This window comes from Heptranchias perlo, chromosome 29, assembly GCF_035084215.1.
Source record: "Heptranchias perlo isolate sHepPer1 chromosome 29, sHepPer1.hap1, whole genome shotgun sequence".
Classification (NCBI taxonomy): Eukaryota; Metazoa; Chordata; class Chondrichthyes; order Hexanchiformes; family Hexanchidae; genus Heptranchias; species Heptranchias perlo.
In genome coordinates, this window is record NC_090353.1 from 2,785,486 (window position 1) to 2,801,519 (window position 16,034).

Sequence of the window (16,034 nt, forward strand, 5' to 3'; positions counted from 1 at the left end):
CACTCACTACCTCGATAATAAACTCACTCACTACCTCAATCATAACCTCACTCACTACCTCGATGATAACCTCACTCACTGCCTCAATCATAACCTCACTCACGACCTCAATCACAACCTCATTCATGACCTCAATCGTAACCTCACTCATGACCTCAATCATAACCTCACTCACTACCTCAATCATGACCTCAATCACGACCTCAATCGTAACCTCACTCACTACCTCAATCATAACCTCACTCACTACCTCAATCATAACCTCACTCACTACCTCAATCACAAACTCACTCACTACCTCAATCATAACCTCACTCACTACCTCGATAAAAACCTCACTCACTACCTCAATCATAACCTCACACACTACCTCAATCATCACCTCACTCACTACCTCAATCATAACCTCACTCACTACCTCGATAATAACCTCACACACGACCTCCATCATAACCTCACTCACTACCTCAATCATAACCTCACACACTTCCTCGATAATAACCTCACTCACAACCTCAATCATAACCTCATTCATGACCTCAATCGTAATCTCAGTCATGACCTCAATCATAACCTCACTCACTACCTCAATCATAACCTCCCCCACTACCTCAATCATAACCTCACTCATGACCTCAATCGTAACCTCACTCACGACCTCAATCGTAACCTCACTCACTACCTCAATCATAACCTCATTCACGACCTCAATCACAACCTCACTCACGACCTCAATCGTAACCTCACTCAAGACCTCAATCGTAACCTCACTCACTACCTCAATCATAACCTCACTCAATACCTCAATCACAACCTCACTCACTACCTCAATCATAACCTCACTCACTACCTCGATAATAACCTCACTCACTACCTCAATCATAACCTCACTCACTACCTCAATCATAACCTCACTCACTACCTCAATCATAACCTCACTCACTACCTCAATCATAACCTCACTCACTACCTCAATCATAATCTCACTCACTACCTCAATCATAACCTCACTCACGACCTCAATCATAACCTCACTCACTACCTCAATCATAACCTCACTCACGACCTCAATCGTAACCTCACTCACTACCTCAATCATAACCTCACTCACTACCTCAATCACAACATCACTCACTACCTCGATAATAACCTCACACACTACCTCAATCATAACCTCACTCACTACCTCGATCACAACTTCACTCACTACCTCAATCTTAACCTCACTCACTACCTCAATCACAACCTCACTCACTACCTCAATCATAACCTCACTCACTACCTCGATAATAACCTCACACACTACCTCAATCATAACCTCACTCACGACCACAATCATAACCTCACTCACTACCTCGATCATAACCTCACTCACTACCTCAATCATAACCTCACTCACTACCTCGATCATAACCTCACTCACTACCTCAATCATAAGCTCACTCACTCCCTCAATCATAACCTCACTCACTACCTCGATCATAACCTCACTCACTACCTCAATCATAACCTCACTCACTACCTCGATCATAACCTCACTCACTACCTCAATCATAACCTCACTCACGACCTCGATAATAACCTCACTCACTACCTCGATCATAACCTCACTCACTACCTCAATCATAACCTCACTGACTACCTCGATAATAACCTCACACACCACCTCAATCATAACCTCACTCACTACCACAATCATAACCTCACTCACTACCTCAATCATAATCTCACTCACTACCTCAATCATAACCTCACTCATTACCTCGATAATAACCTCACACACTACCTCAATCATAATCTCACTCACTACCTGAATCATAACCTCATTCACTACCTCAATCATAACCTCACTCACTACCTCGATAATAACCTCACCCACTACCTCAATCATAACCTCACTCACTACCTCGATCACAACCTCACTCACAACCTCAATCATAACCTCACTCACTACCTCAATCACAACCTCACACACTACCTCAATCATAACCTCACTCACTACCTCGAACATTACCTCACTCACTAACTCAATCATAACCTCACTCACTACCTCGATCATAACCTCACTCACTACCTCGATCATAACCTCACTCACTACCTCAATCACTACTTCACTCACTACCTCAATCATAACCTCACTCACTACCTCAATCGTAACCTCACTCATGACCTCAATCATAACCTCACTCACTACCTCAATCACAACCTCACTCACTACCTCAATCATAACCTCTCACTACCTCGATAATAACCTCACACACTACCTCAATCATAACCTCACTCACTACCTCAATCACAACCTCACTCACGACCTCAATCATAACCTCACTCACTACCTCGATAATAACCTCACTCACTACCTCAATCATAACCTCACACACTACCTCAATCATAACCTCACTCACTACCCCAATCATAACCTCACTCACGACCTCAATCATAACCTCACTCACTACCTCAATCATAACCTCACTCACGACCTCAATCGTAACCTCACTCACTACCTCAAACATAACCTCACTCACTACCTCAATCACAACCTCACTCACTACCTCGATAATAACCTCACACACTACCTCAATCATAACCTCACTCACTACCTCAATCACAACCTCACTCACTACCTCAATCATAACCTCACTCACTGCCTCGATAATAACCTCACACACTACCTCAATCATAACCTCACTCACGACCACAATCATAACCTCACTCACTACCTCGATCATAACCTCACTCACTACCTCAATCATAACCTCACTCACTACCTCGATCATAACCTCACTCACTACCTCAATCATAAGCTCACTCACTACCTCAATCATAACCTCACTCACTACCTCGATCATAACCTCACTCACTACCTCAATCATAACCTCACTCACTACCTCGATCATAACCTCACTCACTACCTCAATCATAACCTCACTCACTACCTCGATAATAACCTCACTCACTACCTCGATCATAACCTCACTCACTACCTCAATCATAACCTCACTGACTACCTCGATAATAACCTCACACACCACCTCAATCATAACCTCACTCACTACCACAATCATAACCTCACTCACTACCTCAATCATAATCTCACTCACTACCTCAATCATAACCTCACTCATTACCTCGATAATAACCTCACACACTACCTCAATCATAATCTCACTCACTACCTGAATCATAACCTCATTCACTACCTCAATCATAACCTCACTCACTACCTCGATAATAACCTCACACACTACCTCAATCATAACCTCACTCACTACCTCGATCACAACCTCACTCACTACCTCAATCATAACCTCACTCACTACCTCAATCACAACATCACACACTACCTCAATCATAACCTCACTCACTACCTCGAACATAACCTCACTCACCAACTCAATCATAACCTCACTCACTACCTCGATCATAACCTCACTCACTACCTCGATCATAACCTCACTCACTACCTCAATCAGTAATTCACTCACTACCTCAATCATAACCTCACTCACTACCTCAATCGTAACCTCACTCATGACCTCAATCATAACCTCACTCACGACCTCAATCACAACCTCACTCACTACCTCAATCATAACCTCTCACTACCTCGATAATAACCTCACACACTACCTCAATCATAACCTCACTCACTACCTCAATCACAACCTCACTCACGACCTCAATCATAACCTCACTCACTACCTCGATAATAACCTCACTCACTACCTCAATCATAACCTCACACACTACCTCAATCATAACCTCACTCACTACCTCAATCATAACCTCACACACTGCCTCGATAATAACCTCACTCACTACCTCAATCATAATCTCACTCACTACCTCAATCATAACCTCACTCACTACCTCAATCATAACCTCACACACTACCTCAATCATAACCTCACTCATTACCTCAATCATAACCTCACTCACTACCTCAATCGTAACCTCACTCACTACCTCAATCATAACCTCACTAACTACCTCAATCACAACCTCACTCACTACCTCAATCATAACCTCACTCACTACGTCGATAATAAACTCACACACTACCTCAATCATAACCTCACTCACTACCTCAATCATAACCTCACTCACGACCTCAATCGTAACCTCATTCACTACCTCAATCATAACCTCACTCACTACCTCAATCACAACCTCACTCAATACCTCAATCATAACCTCACTCACTACCTCGATAATAACCTCACACACTACCTCGATAATAACCTCACACACTGCCTCAATCATAAGCTCACTCACGACCTCAATCATAACCTCATTCATGACCTCAATCGTAACCTCACTCATGACCTCAATGATAACCTCACTCACTACCTCAATCATAACCTCACTCACTACCTCAATCATAACCTCACTCACGACCTCAATCGTAACCTCACTCATGACCTCAATCGTAACCTCACTCACTACCTCAATCATAACCTCACTCACTACCTCAATCACAACCTCACTCACGACCTCAATCGTAACCTCTTTCATGACCTCAATCGTAACCTCACTCATGACCTCAATGATAACCTCACTCACTACCTCAATTATAACCTCACTCACTACCTCGATAATAACCTCACTCACTACCTCAATCATAACCTCACACACTACCTCAATCATAACCTCACTCACTACCTCAATCGTAACCTCACTCACTACCTCAATCGTAAACTCACTCAATACCTCGATAATAACCTCACACTCTACCTCAATCATAACCTCACTCACTACCTCGATCATAACCTCACTCACTACCTCGATCATAACCTCACTCACTACCTCGATCGTAACCTCACTCACTACCTCGATCATAAACTCACTCACTGCCTCAATCATAACCTCACACACTACCTCGACCATAAACTCACTCACTACCTCGATCATAACCTCACTCAATACATCAATCATAGCCTCACTCACTACCTCGATCATAACCTCACTCACTACCTCAATCATAACCTCACACACTACCTCGATCATAACCTCACTCACTGCCTTCATCCTAACCTCACACACTACCTCAATCATAACCTCACTCACTACCTCGATCATAACCTCACTCACTGCCTCCATCATAACCTCACACACTACCTCAATCATAACCTCACTCACTACCTCAATCATAACCTCACACATTCCCTCAATCATAACCTCACTCACTACCTCAATCATAACCTCACTCACTACCTCAATCATAAACTCACTCACGACCTCAATCATAACCTCACTCACTACCTCAATCATAACCTCACACACTCCCTCAATCATAACCTCACTCACTCCCTCAATCATAACCTCAAACACCACCTCGATCATAACCTCACTCACTACCTCCAGGATTTTGATCGTGGGGGATTCGGCGATGGTAATGCCGTTGAATGTCAAGGGGAGGTGGTTCGACTCTCTCTTGTTGGAGATGGTCATTGCCTGTCACTTATCTGGCGCTCATGTTACTTGCCACTAATAAGCTCATGCCTGGATGTTGTCCAGGTCTTGCTGCATGCGGGCTCGGACTGCTTCATTATCTGAGGGGTTGCGAATGGAACTGAACACTGTACAATCATCAGCGAACATCTCCATTTCTGACCTTATGGTGTTGGGAAGTTCATTGATGAAGCAGCTGAAGATGGTTGGGCCTAGGACACTACCCTGAGGAACTCCTGCAGCAATGACCTGGGGCTGAGATGATTGGCCTCCAACAACCACTACCATCTTCCTTTGCGCTAGGTATGACTCCAGCCACTGTAGAGTTTTCCCCATGATTCCCTTTGACTTCAATTTTACTAGGGCTCCTTGGTGCCACACTCGGTCAAATGCTGCCTTGATGTCAAGGGCAGTCACTCTCACCTCACCTCTGGAATTCAGCTCTTTTGTCCATGTTTGGACCAAGGCTGTAATGAGGTCTGGAGCTGAGTGGTCCTGGCGGAACCCAAACTGAGCATCGGTGAGCAGGTTATTGGTGAGTAAGTGCCGCTTGATAGCACTGTCGACGACACCTTCCATCACTTTGCTGATGATTGAGAGTAGACTGATGGGGCGGTAATTGGCCGGATTGGATTTGTCCTGCTTTTTGTGGACAGGACATACCTGGGCAATTTTCCACATTGTCGGGTAGATGCCAGTGTTGTAGCTGTACTGAACAGCTTGGCTGGAGGCGCAGCTAGTTCTGGAGCACAAGTCTTCAGCACTACAGCTGGGATGTTGTCGGGGCCCATAGCCTTTGCTGTATCCAGTTCACTGAAGACTGATTTCTGTGATGGTGGGGATATCGGGAGGAGGCCGAGATGGATCATCCACTCGGCACTTCTGGCTGAAGATGGTTGCAAACGCTTCAGCCTTGTCTTTTGCACTCGTGCTGGACTCCGCCATCATTGAAGATGGGGATGTTTGCAGAGCCTCCTCCTCCCGTTAGTTGTTTAATTGTCCACCACCATTCACGACTGGATGTGGCAGGACTGCAGAGCTTTGATCTGATCCGTTGGTTGTGGAATCGCTTAGCTCTGTCTATAGCATGTTGCTTCCGCTGTTTAGCATGCATGTAGTCCTGAGTTGTAGCTTCACCAGGTTGGCACCTCATTTTTAGGTACGCCAGGTGCTGCTCCTGGCATGCTCTTCTACATTCCTCATTGAACCAGGGTTGATCCCCTGGCTTGTTGGTAATGGTAGAGTGAGGAATATGCCGGGCCATGAGGTTACAGATTGTGCTGGAATACAATTCTGCTGCTGCTGATGGCCCACAGCGCCTCATGGATGCCCAGTTTTGAGCTGCTAGATCTGTTCTGAATCTATCCCATTTAGCACGGTGATAGTGCCACACAACACGTTGGATGGTGTCCTCAGTGCAAAGACGGGACTTCATCTCCATGAGGACTGTGCGGTGGTCACTCCTACCAATACTGTCATGGACAGATGCATTTGCGACAGGTAGATTGGTGAGGACGAGGTCAAGTAAGTTTTTCCCTCGTGTTGGTTCGCTCACCACCTGCCGCAGGCCCAGCCTGGCTAATATGTCCTTCAGGACTCGGCCAGCTCGGTCAGTAGTGGTGCTACCGAGCCACTCTTGGTGATGGACATTGAAGTCCCCCACCCAGAGTACATTTTGTGCCCTTGCTACCCTCAGTGCTTCCTCCAAGTGGTGTTCAACATGGAGGAGGACTGATTCATCAGCTGAGGGAGGGCGGTAGGTGGTAATCAGCAGGAGGTTTCCTTGCCCATGTTTGACTTGATGCCATGAGATTTCATGGGGTCCAGAGTCAATGTTGAGGACTCCCAGGGCCACTCCCTCCTGACTGTATATCACTGTACCGCCACCTCTGGTGGGTCTGTCCTGCCGGTGGGACAGGACATACCCAGGGATGGTGATGGAAAAGTCTGGGACGTTGGCTGAAAGATATGATTCTGTGAGTATGGCTATGTCAGGCTGTTGCTTGACTAGTCTGTGGGACAGCTCTCCCAATTTTGGAACAAGTCCCCAGATGTTGGTAAGGAGGACCTTGCAGGGTCGACTGGGCTTGGTTTTTTGCCGTTGCCGTGTCCGGTGCCTCGTGGTCCGTCCGGTTTTATTCTTATTATGACTTTTCGTAGCGAGATTTTACAACTGAGTGGCTTGCTAGGCCATTTCAGAGAGCAATTAAGAATCAACCACATTGCTGTGGGTCTGGAGTCACATATAGGCCAGACCGGGTAAGGACGGCAGGTTTCCTTCCCTAAAGGACATCATAACCTCACTCACTACCTCGATCATAACCTCACTCACTACCTCAATCATAACCTCACTCACTACCTCAATCATAACCTCACTCACTACCTCGATCATAACCTCACTCACTACCTCGATCATAACCTCACTCACTACCTCGATAATAACCTCACTCACTACCTCAATCATAACCTCACACACTACCTCAATCATAACCTCACTCACTACCTCGATAATAACCTCACTCACTACCTCAATAATAACCTCACTCACTACCTCAATCATAACCTCACTCACTACCTCGATAATAACCTCACTCACTACCTCAATAATAACCTCACTCACTACCTCAATAATAACCTCACTCACTACCTCAATCATAACCTCACTCACTACCTCGATCATAACCTCACTCACTACCTCAATCATAACCTCACTCACTACCTCAATCATAACCTCACTCACTACCTCAATCATAACCTCACTCACTACCTCAATCATAACCTCACTCACTACCTCGATCGTAACCTCACACACTACCTCGATCATAACCTCACTCACTACCTCGATAATAACCTCACTCACTGCCTCGATAATAACCTCACTCACTACCTCAATCATAACCTCACACACTACCTCAATCATAACCTCACTCACTACCTCAATAATAACCTCACTCACTACCTCGATAATAACCTCACTCACTACCTCAATCATAACCTCACTCACTACCTCGATAATAACCTCACTCACTCCCTCAATAATAACCTCACTCACTACCTCAATCACTTGGCCTACCTCAATCCATAACAATCCAGAACTCTAAAAATCTTTGAGTTTGCAGCTGAGCTGATCTGATGTTTGCAGATATCTGACTACACGATGAAATGATTTTACTCTCCAGAACTGGCAGTTAATCATTTTGCAACACGCCCCCTTTTATAAAGAGCACAACAATCATAAAATCAGAGAAAGGTTACAGCACAGAAGAAGGCCATACGGTCCATCGAGTGCGTGCCAGCTCTATGCAAGAGCAATCCAGCTAGTCCCACTCCCCACCCTATCCCCCCACTTGTGTGGACAGAGCTGCTCCTTTTCTTAATGACATTTCTTTTGACTGCAGAAGGCATCGACTTCGACAATTAACGGCCAGGAGAGGAGAGCATATTTCATCAAAGTGACAGAAGTCAGAACTGCATGGTGAAATCGAAGCATGTGTACAAGCAGTGCACTTACTGCAGGGTTAGACTACCGATATTTAGATACATTGCCAGTGACCCGAGGCTATCTCTGGGAAGCAGCAACTCCCAAGTAAAAATTACCTGCAACAGAATCTTTTGGATTTCCAATGGGATTTGATTAAACACAATACGATTGGGCAGAGGCAGAAATATCAAGTAATTGTTCAGTCAGGTTGTGGGAATGTGTGTGGGAGTTTGTGGGTGTGTGAGGTGTGTGTGAGATGTGTTTGTAGCTGTGTGTGGGTGTGTTTGTAGCTGTGTGTGAGATGTGTTTGTTGGTGAATGTTGATGTGTTTGTAGGTGTGTGTGGGTGTTGGTGTGTTTATAGTCGTGTGTGGGTGTGGGTGTGTTTATCGGTGTGTGTGGGTGTGGGTGTGTTTATCGGTGTGTGTGGGTGTGGGTGTGTTTATTGGTGTGTGTGGGTGTGGGTGTGTTTATAGTCGTGTGTGGGTGTGGGTGTGTTTATTGGTGTGTGTGGGTGTGGGTGTGTTTATCGGTGTGTGTGGGTGTGGGTGTGTTTATTGGTGTGTGTGGGTGTGGGTGTGTTTATAGTCGTGTGTGGGTGTGGGTGTGTTTATTGGTGTGTGTGGGTGTGGGTGTGTTTATTGGTGTGTGTGGGTGTGGGTGTGTTTATTGGTGTGTGTGGGTGTTGGTGTGTTTATTGGTGTGTGTGGGTGTGTGTGTGTTTATTGGTGTGTGTGGGTGTGTGTGTGTTTATTGGTGTGTGTGGGTGTGGGTGTGTTTATTGGTGTGTGTGGGTGTTGGTGTGTTTATAGGTGTGTGTGGGTGTTGGTGTGTTTATAGTCGTGTGTGGGTGTGGGTGTGTTTATTGGTGTGTGTGGGTGTTGGTGTGTTTATAGGTGTGTGTGGGTGTTGGTGTGTTTATAGTCGTGTGTGGGTGTGGGTGTGTTTATTGGTGTGTGTGGGTGTTGGTGTGTTTATAGGTGTGTGTGGGTGTTGGTGTGTTTATAGTCGTGTGTGGGTGTGGGTGTGTTTATTGGTGTGTGTGGGTGTTGGTGTGTTTGTAGGTGTGTGTGGGTGTTGGTGTGTTTATAGTCGTGTGTGGGTGTGGGTGTGTTTATTGGTGTGTGTGGGTGTTGGTGTGTTTATAGGTGTGTGTGGGTGTGGGTGTGTTTATAGTCGTGTGTGGGTGTGGGTGTTTATAGGTGTGTGTGGGTGTGTGTGTGTTTATTGGTGTGTGTGGGTGTGGGTGTGTTTATTGGTGTGTGTGGGTGTGGGTGTGTTTATTGGTGTGTGTGGGTGTTGGTGTGTTTATTGGTGTGTGTGGGTGTTGGTGTGTTTATTGGTGTGTGTGGGTGTGGGTGTGTTTATTGGTGTGTGGGGGTGTGGGTGTGTTTATTGGTGTGTGTGGGTGTGGGTGTGTTTATTGGTGTGTGTGGGTGTGGGTGTGTTTATTGGTGTGTGTGGGTGTTGGTGTGTTTATAGGTGTGTGTGGGTGTTGGTGTGTTTATAGTCGTGTGTGGGTGTGGGTGTGTTTATTGGTGTGTGTGGGTGTTGGTGTGTTTATAGTCGTGTGTGGGTGTGGGTGTGTTTATTGGTGTGTGTGGGTGTTGGTGTGTTTATAGTCGTGTGTGGGTGTGGGTGTGTTTATTGGTGTGTGTGGGTGTTGGTGTGTTTATAGTCGTGTGTGTGGGTGTTGGTGTGTTTATAGTTGTGTGTGGGTGTGGGTGTGTTTATAGGTGTGTGTGAGTGTTGGTGTGTTTATTGGTGTGTGTGAGTGTTGGTGTGTTTATAGTCGTGTGTGTGGGTGTTGGTGTGTTTATAGTCGTGTGTGGGTGTGGGTGTGTTTATAGGTGTGTGTGGGTGTGTGTGTGTTTATAGGTGTGTGTGGGTGTTGGTGTGTTTATAGGTGTGTGTGGGTGTGTGTGTGTTTATAGGTGTGTGTGGGTGTGTGTGTGTTTATAGGTGTGTGTGGGTGTGGGTGTGTTTATAGGTGTGTGTGGGTGTTGGTGTGTTTATTGGTGTGTGTGGGTGTGTGTGTGTTTATTGGTGTGTGTGGGTGTGGGTGTGTTTATTGGTGTGTGTGGGTGTGGGTGTGTTTATTGGTGTGTGTGAGTGTTGGTGTGTTTATCGGTGTGTGTGGGTGTTGGTGTGTTTATTGGTGTGTGTGGGTGTGGGTGTGTTTATTGGTGTGTGTGGGTGTGGGTGTGTTTATTGGTGTGTGTGGGTGTGGGTGTGTTTATTGGTGTGTGTGAGTGTTGGTGTGTTTATCGGTGTGTGTGGGTGTGGGTGTGTTTATTGGTGTGTGGGGGTGTGTGTGTGTTTATAGTCGTGTGTGGGGGTGTTGGTGTGTTTATCGGTGTGTGTGAGTGTTGGTGTGTTTATTGGTGTGTGTGGGTGTGGGTGTGTTTATAGTCGTGTGTGGGGGTGTTGGTGTGTTTATTGGTGTGTGTGAGTGTTGGTGTGTTTATTGGTGTGTGTGGGTGTTGGTGTGTTTATTGGTGTGTGTGGGTGTGGGTGTGTTTATTGGTGTGTGTGAGTGTTGGTGTGTTTATTGGTGTGTGTGGGTGTTGGTGTGTTTATTGGTGTGTGTGGGTGTGGGTGTGTTTATAGGTGTGTGTGGGTGTGTGTGTGTTTATTGGTGTGTGTGGGTGTGTGTGTGTTTATTGGTGTGTGTCAGTGTTGATGTGTTTATAGGTGTGTGTGGGTGTTGGTGTGTTTATCGGTGTGTGTGGGTGTGTGTGTGTTTATAGGTGTGTGTGGGTGTGTGTGTGTTTATTGGTGTGTGTGGGTGTTGGTGTGTTTATTGGTGTGTGTGGGTGTGTGTGTGTTTATTGGTGTGTGTGGGTGTGGGTGTGTTTATAGGTGTGTGTGGGTGTGTGTGTGTTTATTGGTGTGTGTGGGTGTGGGTGTGTTTATTGGTGTGTGTGGGTGTGGGTGTTTATAGGTGTGTGTGGGTGTGTGTGTGTTTATTGGTGTGTGTGGGTGTGGGTGTGTTTATTGGTGTGTGTGGGTGTTGGTGTGTTTATAGGTGTGTGTGGGTGTGTGTGTGTTTATAGGTGTGTGTGGGTGTGTGTGTGTTTATTGGTGTGTGTGGGTGTGTGTGTGTTTATTGGTGTGTGTCAGTGTTGATGTGTTTATAGGTGTGTGTGGGTGTGTGTGTGTTTATTGGTGTGTGTCAGTGTTGGTGTGTTTATAGGTGTGTGGGGGTGTGGGTGTGTTTATAGGTGTGTGTGGGTGTGGGTGTGTTTATCGGTGTGTGTGGGTGTTGGTGTGTTTATTGGTGTGTGTGGGTGTGTGTGTGTTTATTGGTGTGTGTCAGTGTTGGTGTGTTTATAGGTGTGTGTGGGTGTTGGTGTGTTTATAGGTGTGTGTGGGTGTGGGTGTGTTTATTGGTGTGTGTGGGTGTGGGTGTGTTTATCGGTGTGTGTGGGTGTTGGTGTGTTTATTGGTGTGTGTGGGTGTGTGTGTGTTTATTGGTGTGTGTCAGTGTTGGTGTGTTTATAGGTGTGTGTGGGTGTTGGTGTGTTTATAGGTGTGTGTGGGTGTGTGTGTGTTTATCGGTGTGTGTGGGTGTGTGTGTGTTTATAGGTGTGTGTGGGTGTGTGTGTGTTTATTGGTGTGTGTGGGTGTGTGTGTGTTTATTGGTGTGTGTCAGTGTTGGTGTGTTTATAGGTGTGTGGGGGTGTGGGTGTGTTTATAGGTGTGTGTGGGTGTGGGTGTGTTTATTGGTGTGTGTGGGTGTGGGTGTGTTTATCGGTGTGTGTGGGTGTTGGTGTGTTTATTGGTGTGTGTGGGTGTGTGTGTGTTTATTGGTGTGTGTCAGTGTTGATGTGTTTATTGGTGTGTGTGGGTGTGTGTGTGTTTATTGGTGTGTGTCAGTGTTGGTGTGTTTATAGGTGTGTGGGGGTGTGGGTGTGTTTATAGGTGTGTGTGGGTGTGGGTGTGTTTATTGGTGTGTGTGGGTGTGGGTGTGTTTATCGGTGTGTGTGGGTGTTGGTGTGTTTATTGGTGTGTGTGGGTGTGTGTGTGTTTATTGGTGTGTGTCAGTGTTGGTGTGTTTATAGGTGTGTGTGGGTGTTGGTGTGTTTATCGGTGTGTGTGGGTGTGTGTGTGTTTATTGGTGTGTGTCAGTGTTGATGTGTTTTCGGTGTGTGTGTGTGGGTGTTTATAGGTGTGTGTGGGTGTGTGTGTGTTTATTGGTGTGTGTCAGTGTTGATGTGTTTATAGGTGTGTGTGGGTGTTGGTGTGTTTATTGGTGTGTGTCAGTGTTGGTGTGTTTATTGGTGTGTGTGGGTGTGTGCCTCTGTCATTGCCACTTTGTTCACACTTTATTTTATTACATTATAAGTGATGTTCTGTGTAATTTTTGCCATTTATTTAACCGACACAAGTACCTGTTTTGTATTCTCTGATGTTGTACACTAACAGGTCCTGATTGATGGAATAAATGTTCCTTTTTAATAAAATCTGATTTTAAAATGTTTGTTAACATGGTGTGGAAAATTCGCAGGATTGCGGTCAGAAAATGGTGCCCTTGAGTGGGCCTGAAAGGTCCACATTCTTCGATGAGCAAAAGTGGGATTGGGGAATACGTCGCAGTGTTTGGGCGTTAATTGCACACGGAGGGAACTTGGAGCCCGATTTCTACAAGTGACTGTAATTTCTGTGGCCACTTAATGCCAGATTGAGAGTGTCATTAAAGTAAATGCCAACTGTGTTCACGCCATGTTCCACTTGCCAATGTGGGTATAAGACAGCAATCGTTGACTGAAGATAGCTCTCAATATCCTGGCCTCCTATTGCAGGTGTAAATGAATCAGGTGAGCCAGTGTTCCTGCTCCTGATTGGTATCCAGGGCCTCCTGGGGGCAAACGGATGTGGGTATGAGGTTAGTGGAGGGTTGGTCTGGGCCGAGGAATAATCCGGTGTCACTCCCTGCTCGGGCAGGAATGGGTCACTTGAGCCATGGTTTGTCAACCTGAATGAACTGCACCTAACGTTAGTCAGTGGTGGAGAGAGAAAAGAGACATCAACAAAATGTCATGGCAACAAAAACCTCCCAACAACAGATTTCATTCCCAGCAGCAGGAAGTATTGGTGAGGTCCCCATGTCTGCCCATTCAGGAGCTGAGCCACGCACTGTCCCAGGTGGATCATCAATTCAATCATTACTTCAGCCGCAGAGAAACAATTGGCCAAATAAGAAAGACTTTGTGGTAATGCCAGTCTTCCCATGGTGCTGGGTGTAGATAGATGGGTAAATGCTGGTCAATGATGCCCATTAATAAAGGCTTCTCTTCCCTCAATGTATGAATGGCTCATGAGACCCAGAACAAGTCTTCTGTTCTCTGGTTATATGAACGGGTCAGCAGGGCTGTCCTTTGGCCGATTATGGGTTCCCCTTTAAGACTATGGTTGTGGAGCCAGTAATGACAGATGATGACAGGTTATAATCGGACAAACATTGACGTCCACAATTTGCCACGCTACTGTCTAACTCATGTGTTCACGGAGGTGCCCGGATTGTTCTGGAAGTGCCCGGGTTGTTTTGGGGCTGCTCAGATTGTTCTGGAGGTGCCCGGATTGTTCTGGAGGTGCCCGGTTTGTTCGGGGGGGTGGTGCCCGGATTGTTTTGGGGTGCCTGGATTGTTCTGGGGGTACCCAGATTGTTCTGGGGGTGCCCGGGCTGTTCTGGGGGTGCCCGGGTTGTTTGGGGGGTGCCCGGGTTGTTTGGGGGGTGCCCGGGTTGTTCTGGGGGTGCCCGGGTTGTTCTGGAGGTGCCTGGATTGTTTTTAGGGTTGCCCGGGTTCTTTTGGGGGTGCCCGGGTTGTTCTGGGGGTGCCCGGGTTGTTCTGGGGGTGCCCGGGTTGTTCTGGAGGTGCCTGGATTGTTTTTGGGGGTGCCCGGGTTGTTTTGGGGGTGCCCGGGTTGTTCTGGGGGTGCCCGGGTTGTTCTGGAGGTGCCCGGATTGTTTTGGGGGTGCCCGGGTTGTTTTGGGGGTGCCTGGGTTGTTCTGGGGGTGCCCGGGTTGTTTGGGGGGTGCCTGGATTGTTTTGGGGGTGCCCGGGTTGTTCTGGGGGTGCCCGGGTTGTTTTGGGGGTGCCCGGGTTGTTCTGGGGGTGCCCGGGTTGTTCTGGAGGTGCCTGGATTGTTTTGGGGGTGCCCGGGTTGTTTTGGGGGTGCCCGGGTTGTTTTGGGGGTGCCCGGGTTGTTTTGGGGGTGCCCGGGTTGTTCTGGAGGTGCCTGGATTGTTTTGGGGGTGCCCGGGTTGTTTTGGGGGTGCCCGGGTTGTTCTGGAGGTGCCTGGATTGTTTTGGGGGTGCCCGGGTTGTTTTGGGGTTGCCCGGGTTGTTTTGGGGGTGCCCGGGTTGTTTTGGGGGTGCCCGGGTTGTTTTGGGGGTGCCCGGGTTGTTTTGGGGGTGCCCGGGTTGTTCTGGAGGTGTTCGGATTGTACTGGAGGCGCCAGGATTGTTCTGGGATGCCCGGTTTCTTCTGGGTTTGCCCGGAATGTTCTGGGGGTGCCCGGATTGTTCTGGGGGTGCCCGGGTTGTTTTGGGGGTGCCCTGCAGTTTGAGCCTTTACATTGTGGGTTGTGTGCTGCATGGGGCTGTGATTCAGGGACATCAATGCAGAGATCACGGAGGGTCATGTCCATGTAGGAAGTCGAACAGCCTGTGTTGGAGGGATAGGCACTAACATTGGCCAGGGATTGGTTGCTGTGATTAGACAACACCTCCACTATCGTTGTATCATTGCGAGTACAAGGATGGTGGAAGGTGAACTAAATGGATCGTGGTCCTTTTTTTTGTCTAATATTTCCTATGTTCCTATGTTAACTTGTTCAATAGCATTCCAAGTGAATGGCTGCCTGCTTCCAATGCAAACTTCTGCACCTATACCATCTGTCTGTGGTGATGCCAAGTGGTACAACCCACAAACTGCATTAGGGTGCCAGGCGTCATTATATCTGCACTGCCGTAACTGTTACTGGCATTATCATAAAATATCCTCAGCTCTGCCTATGGCCTAGATATGTTTTCACGATGCACGGGCACGTTTCGAGGTGCCGATATGTCTCTGACCCTTTGCTAACAGCACCAGTG

General features: G+C 47.1%; 2 protein-coding genes across 2 annotated transcripts in view; one reads left to right on the plus strand and one right to left on the minus strand.

Moving 5' to 3' along the window:
• Window positions 1–9,347, plus strand: part of LOC137299444 (uncharacterized) — a 228,512-nt gene extending 219,165 nt beyond the window's left edge. The window contains exon 9 of the mRNA XM_067968180.1: window positions 8,850–9,347. Within this exon, the coding sequence (XP_067824281.1) occupies window positions 8,850–8,930 (81 nt within the window). The 3' untranslated portion in view covers window positions 8,931–9,347. The remainder of the gene's footprint in view (window positions 1–8,849) is intronic.
• Window positions 9,348–14,424: 5,077 nt separating this feature from the next.
• LOC137299445 (basic salivary proline-rich protein 2-like) lies at window positions 14,425–15,555 on the minus strand. Its single transcript, XM_067968181.1, has one exon. The coding sequence runs from the start codon at window positions 15,553–15,555 to the stop codon at window positions 14,425–14,427; it is 1,131 nt and encodes a 376-aa protein (XP_067824282.1).
• Between the last annotated feature and the right edge of the window lie 479 nt (window positions 15,556–16,034).

Excerpts from the sequence above, each read along its gene's own strand:
- LOC137299445 (XM_067968181.1), bottom strand. The coding sequence starts at position 15,555 with ATGTCCCTGAATCACAGCCCCATGCAGCACACAACCCACAATGTAAAG.